The 7,360-nt window shown below is 33.5% G+C and overlaps 1 protein-coding gene across 1 annotated transcript; it reads right to left on the bottom strand.

The window, feature by feature from the left end:
- Nucleotides 1-5,794: 5,794 nt before the first annotated feature.
- Nucleotides 5,795-6,808, bottom strand: LOC110890188 (RING-H2 finger protein ATL38). Its single transcript, XM_022137773.1, has one exon. The coding sequence runs from the start codon at nt 6,806-6,808 to the stop codon at nt 5,795-5,797; it is 1,014 nt and encodes a 337-aa protein (XP_021993465.1).
- Nucleotides 6,809-7,360: the final 552 nt, after the last annotated feature.

Genomic DNA, 7,360 nt, shown 5'->3' with positions numbered 1-7,360 from the left:
ACGTACGTTAACCTACGCGACCAAATAGATAATGTGCGTGATTATTTTTTTTACCATCATAACGTGCGTGATTAACATACCCATGCGTGATTATCACCTCCCATGCGTGATTATCACCAAATAACTGCTCCCATGCGTGATTAACTGATCCATGCGTGATTATGGCCTTGGTCTGAGGGTTACGCCTGTCACGTACGTGAAGTACAATAAGGCTTTTTGTATGTTAATCTCTCTCTCTCTCTCTCTCTCTGTGTATATATATATATATATATATATATATATATATATATATATATATATATATATATATATATATATATATATATATATATATATATATATATATATATATATATATATATATATATATATAGGGGACCGCTAAAATGAAAACCACCTTCAGTTGTAAGAACTGTGAGTACTACACCGTACGGGGCGAGGTGGACCAAAATTTTTTTTCATAAACGTAGATGCGTGTATTATAAACACATTTGTAAAAAAATTCAAAAAAAAAAAAAAAATGTCGTGTGTGTAGTTTTGAGCACCACAAGTTTGTGTTTACGGGTACCGTAAATTTTATTTAAAAATTACGATACCCGTAAACACAAACTTGTGGTGCTCAAAACTACACACGCGACCTTTTTTTTTGAATTTTTTTTACAAATGTGTTTATAATACACGCATCTATGTTTATGAAAAAAAATTTTGGTCCACCTCGCCCCGGATCAAAAAGTTCTCACGGTTCTTACAACTGGAGGTGGTTTTCATCATGCGAGAACCACCTCTTATTGTGAGAACCGCGAGAACCAATGTGAACACACCAAAAATGCCTAAAAATAGCTAAAAATCACATAAAAAATTTTTTTTTGATTTTTTTAATATTTTTTAGGTTAAAATCGCTACTTTTCGAAGCAAAAAAAAAAAAAATTTTTTTTATTTTTTTTTTAAAAATTTTTTTTTTTGCTTCGAAAAGTAGCGATTTTAACCTAAAAAATATTAAAAAAATCAAAAAAATTTTTTAGATTTTTTTTTGATTTTTTTAGATTTTTTAGATTTTTTTAGGTTTTTTGGGGGTTTAGTTTTTAGCATTTTAGCTTGGGTGGGGGGGGGGTTAGGTTTTTGGGGGGTGGGGGAGGGGGGTTTAGGTTTTTTGGGGGGGGGGGTGGGGGTTAGGTTTTTTTTAGTTTTTTTAGTTTTTTTTAGGTTTTTTTTAGCTTGGGGGGGGGGGGTTTAGGTTTTTGGGGGGGGGGGGTTAGGTTTTTTTTGGGGGGGGGGGGGTTAGGTTTTTTGGGGGGGGGGGGTGGGGGTTAGGTTTTTTTTAGGTTTTTTAGGTTTTTTTTAGGTTTTTTAGCTTGGGGGGGGGGGTTAGGTTTTTTTTGGGTGGGGGGGGGGGTGGTGGGGGGTTTAGGTTTTTGGGGGGGGGGGGTTGGGGGTTAGGTTTTTTTAGGTTTTTTTAGGTTTTTTAGCTATTTTAGGTTGTGTTCACATTGGTTCTCAAGGTTCTCACAATAAGGGTGGTTCTCGCATGAGCTCCTCCCTATATATATATATATATATATATATATATATATATATATATATGTATGTATGTATGTATGTATATTGGATAAGGATCGGTTAGGAACCACCCTTTATTGCGTAAATTGTGAGAACCAATGTGAACACAACAAAAAATACCTAAAAAACACATATTTTTTTTATTGTTTACATAAAATCGCTATTTTTCGTTACCAAATTTTTTTTTTCGAGTAATAATTATTGATGAACATGTGCATATGTATCATTTCTTTGACAAATTCCGTAATACATTACAAGTATTAGACAATTGCGCTTTCATTTACACTACTATCAATAATACAATACTTTTTACGTTACCGATATTAGAAATACACATGTTCATCTATATGTATGAACATGATATAACATGTTTTTGGTACAATACTTTGAATACACTTTCTTTTTCATGTATCATACCATCCATAATACACTATCGTTATCTCCCACTATCCATAATACACTACCATTAACTCCTACTATACATAATACACTACCATTACCAATATGTATAGTATTTTTCACTTTATGCACATGTGCATCAACACCCTACCTACCATACCAAACAACATATTACATCATAAAGGGACAAATATAACCAAACCATCAAACACTAGATATAACTAATCAAAAACATGTATATTGGCCTATTTCATCATTGAAAATCACAAACTTTTATTGTAACAAAACACATCACAAACTTTTATTGTAACAAAACACATTATATCAGTAACGATATCGATAGTATCCAAACCGACATTTTTTTATGGTTTTCTATTAATGTAAAACACACGTCGATGTCTTTTTGGGCATATCACGACTTTATTTGTTTAGTTTTCTCTTTCAGCTATTATAGCGAGTGCTGGTATCGAACAAACCAAATCAATACCAACTACATAGCGCGAGGAAAACCACCTGTATATTAACACAGTCTACCTTACAATGCTTAAAAGAATAGGTCATATGTAAAACGGTGGATTGACTGTGGATTTGAGCGAAGATTGGAGGCCAATGGCAGTGCTATATCAGGTGAGATGCTCATCTTCAAACTCAATATCTTCATCGAAAGTCTTTTGTCTCGCGAAAGTTTGTGCGCTCTCGCTAGTATGGAACTTATAAGTGGATCATTTTACATGTTATTCATCAATGTCTTATAACGGTGGGTATTATTAGAAATAAAGTATGATGTTGTAGATGATAACCAAGAAATGCTTAGTAAACGAGAACGTTACTTGTATCATTCCACTACAATCGTTGATGGTTAGATGGCTAAGACACTCCCATGAACTCCTCTAATTTACATGCTAATAAACACTAACCTAGTAAGATCACTTACACCAGTCACGAAGGGTTTGCATACTTAATTTATTGATTACTTAGATAAGTCAAAGACACCACCTCCTAGTGGATTACTTCGACCCTACTTAAAAAATTCACAGAACGAATCTAGGCGTCCACCGTGTCGTTATTGTCTTTCGATTACGAATACGTCTAGTAAAACCTTCATGTCTATTGTGCCAAAATTGATCTGACCTAGAACCCGCCTAGTTCCGCTTTTTGATTGATGCCGTACGAACAACCTACACGTTGCCCGTCGCCGTAACAGTACACACGTCGCTGCTCCGATGAACCAATACCGCCGGCCTCAACCTTCCTGATCGTCGACCCGTTTAGACTCCTTAGTCACCAATTAAGAACCTTAGTATCCATTTGATATCGACGATTGAACTTGGCTCTGATACCAATTCAAGTCCCAATCGACAATCAAACCGAAGAGTATGAACACGAATGGAATAACTCTTCAAGAACTTTTATTATAACCAAGAAAATATAACTTAAAAAACTTGATTACAATAACTCATAAACCATGACTCGGTTTATCTTCTCTCGACTCTTAATAATGTCTAACCCTACTTTGGTTTATATAGGCTTATCCTAACTTAGTGACCACGGCATTACCAAATAACTTTAGTTTGGTGACCAAGACATTTACCAAATATAATATAATTTAATTAGGAAACTTAACCAATTTAACCTATTTATCAAATTTGATCCCTCAAGTTCAACGACTTGTGACTTGAACTCCTTTGTCACCCTTCTCCCATCACCGACTTGTGATGAGTCGGGAATTACCGCCAACAAAGAGTGTAGAAAAGATCGGATGAGAATGACGTGTAGGGTTTCTAAGCAATTGAAACGTAAGATTGGGTTATAACAACTAACGGGCACCGAGTGTTAACCCAAATTACAACCCAAAAAAATGAGCTGGTATAAAAGAACTGAGAAGCTCTAATATTGCGCCACATCAGCCTAAATTCTTTTATTTATTATATACTAGTTTATAGTCCCGTGTGTTACACGGGTTGAGTGACAAGATTTGTTGTATTCGAAGAACATAATAATTACAAAATTTAAATTATTCTTGATATTGCACATCTTAAATATAAATTTTGATATAAACACATGTTACCCTAACATGAACTATCCATACCAAGTTATTGAGAATATAACATTACTCGCTATAAATGACGCATTTAAGCAAATACATCATATTTATTTGTTACTTTAGTAATAATAATTAGATATACATAACATATATATATATATAATTAAATTTATATATTATTTTATGATACGTAAAGAATGTGAAGTAAATTCTTAAATCTCATCCTTATCTTGCGGAATGAGACGAAGTACAAAAAAACTGATGAACACATAAAGGTTTCCTTAAAATTTTGGGATGATAACAAGAAGACTCTTAAATTTTAATTGAAATGGAGTTGGTGGCGATGTATATGTATTGTGGTGGGTATATCTAATTATAATAAAAGATTTCAGTTAATGTCATATAATATTCTCTCTTTCAATTCATTAATAATATTATTATCTATTAATTAAATTTTGTTTAAGTTAATAGAGTTAATAGATAAATTCATCCATTTAGTTCAAATAATCACTTCACTTCACTATTTTTAATATATAAATCTCAAATCTGAGTGTTATTATTTTACATATTTTTTTGTGGTGTTGATATGAAATATTAATGCATATAATTATAAAATAACATTTTAATAACGTAACACCATGTCTCTTATATAATAACAATTAATTTTTTTTCAAAGGTAAACATATCATTTAATTATATTTATACTTGATTTATGCAAAACAGATAAAGTAAATCAAACTATATGCTTATCCATTTTCAAAAATAATAAAATCATAGATAATTTATATGTTATTTAATCATAAATTAGAATTAGAAATTAATGAATTAATAATATCATTAATGATTTGAAGGAGAGAATGTCATGTGCTATTAGTTTTATTAGAATTAGATATTTATATTTATTTGTTATTATATGTTTAGAAATATTAGATTATTTGATATTTATTAATATTATTACTAAATTAATGGAGAAAATGCCATGTGGCATTAGATAAACTCATTATCATAATTAGATGACATGTGGCATTAGAAAGACTCTTTTATTATAATTAGATAATAAATAATAGATTTACTATTTTTAGGGTTGTTCACGAGCCGAGCTAGGACAAAACTCGGGCTCGGCTCGAATTTGAAACCAAGCTGGAAATCTAAGCTCGGGCTTGGCTTGGTTTTAAACCGAGCTGGCTCAGCTCGGCTTGGTTTGGCTCGATTTTGAAAAGAAAAATTAATACATGGCTCTCAAAATTCAGTAATCTAAAATATTATTCAATAATTCAAAAGAATATATCTAAAATAAGCTCAACCTAATACATTACAAGCCAAAATCAAGTTTAACAACACAAAATACATTCTTAATTTCAACGAAATACACTATAAGTTCATTAGCATGGTAATGAACCTTTAAATGTGGTATAGATATCAACTTACGCTCCTAATCACATGTAAATAATAATCAATTTTTGTGATATATTAAAAAGCATATAAAAATAAAATATATTAAAAGTAAAATAATCCGAGCTAAGGCGAACCGAGCTGGTAAGCGAGCCAAACTGAGCCAATCCGGCTCGTTACGAGCCAAGCCGAGCTAGACTCACTTTCAAACCAAGCCGAGCCAGCTCGGCTCACTTTCAAACCGAGCGACATCGAGCGAGCTTCTTCCAAGCTAAATCCGAGCAAACTCCGAGTCGCGAGCTTTTTTGACAGCCTAACTATTTTAATGTTTATTAATGCCATGTAGGGACACAGAATTATTCACAAATCCAGATCCACTATTTTGAAATTTCTCATTTGATATTAACTATCGTTTAATCTTGTCATCATATCGGTATCCTTATTTGATGACCTAACAGAAGTCAAAAATCGTTCTGAAGTGGCTGTGGAAACATTAACAATATTGTTACTGAATCCATTACCACTACGCAGTCGTCTTTCATGGCCAAACCTTTCGTAGGCAAAATAATTTGACCCTCTGATGAAATTTGCACTTGCACTCTTAAGACTCGTGTTCAAACTACATTCCGATGATAATGATACATCAGTCCTAGTGTTTATTAAAACATTTTGTACCTTGTCTGGTAACCTTAATGTGTATCGATCAACGTTTTCTACGTTTCGTTGCACCATCACTTGTCCCATCGAACAAGAACGAGACAATTTTGTAGGAGGTGCAAGATCATGTTTCAGGTTGACTAGTTCAACTGAAACATGATCTTTTGTGTGCCTGTTCTGGCCACTGGTCAACTCAGTTTCTTGACTGTGTTGACTGGTGTTCGGAACAAGACTCGCTCGACAAACTGGACATGTGACATGTGAAGCCAACCACTCATCTATACAATCTCGATGAAACACATGGTTACATTCCGGTAACAATCGTAGAACCTCATGATCACCGAACTCATTTAAGCACACGGCACATTCTAGCACATGTTGACCAATCTTGATATCTTTCACGGTTGAATACGTAAAACTTGTGAATGTAGCAATAACCGCAGGGTCAAGCCCACGAGGCGCTGTAGCCAGCGCCATGGCGGTCCTTTGATCGCCGCTGTGGCCTGTGGTGGCGGCGAGAGCCAGCTGACGATTAGTGTAGCGACACAAGTAGAAGAAAAATAAGCAAGTTGATAAGAAGGCTGTTAACAAGAAGGCGAACAATATTGCCATGGTTGGGTGAATCTTTAGTTCGGTTTTCAGTGGCGCAGACAGTGGTGGTTCGTTGGTGGTTACTGTGGTGGCGTAACTGTTTGCTGCTAGTAACACGAGAACCATGACAACAACTCGTTTTATCAGTGAAAACTTGTTTTGATCCATGGGTTTGTTTCGAGTCTTGTGACAAATATGTGTTCTATGTTTGCTTACACACAAGCTCTTTATAGTGCACACATACACACATACATAAATTTTAATTTAGTGAATTATATGACTGTATATTATAAACTTCTGAGTAAACTGTCAAAATGGTTTATGAGGTTTGGTCACTTTTGCTACTATAGTACAAAACTCAAATCTTTTGAATCTGCGTTCCTTTGGTTTCAATTTTGTTGCGATTTCATCCAAAAGCAAAATCTGGTCAAATTTTTTCAGTTAATATCCAGCTTTTTAAGTTAAAATCTAGTCAGATTTTTTTTAAATTGTTATAATAAAACGTTAAAAAACATTTTGCCCTTCATTAAAAGGGAAGAAGATGACAAAAAGTTGGTTGTTAACTGAAAAAATCTGACCAGATTATAATTTTGGATGAAAATGGCACAAAACTAAAACCACATGGACCCAGATTAAAAAAAGTTATGAGATTTGGACTAAAGTCAGGGACCATTTTAACAGTTTACTCTAAACTTATAATAGAATTTATAATAAGTACTT

Source organism: Helianthus annuus, chromosome 2 (genome assembly GCF_002127325.2).
Source record: "Helianthus annuus cultivar XRQ/B chromosome 2, HanXRQr2.0-SUNRISE, whole genome shotgun sequence".
In the NCBI taxonomy this organism is placed as follows: Eukaryota; Viridiplantae; Streptophyta; class Magnoliopsida; order Asterales; family Asteraceae; genus Helianthus; species Helianthus annuus.
This window is presented reverse-complemented; position numbering and strand designations above follow the sequence as displayed.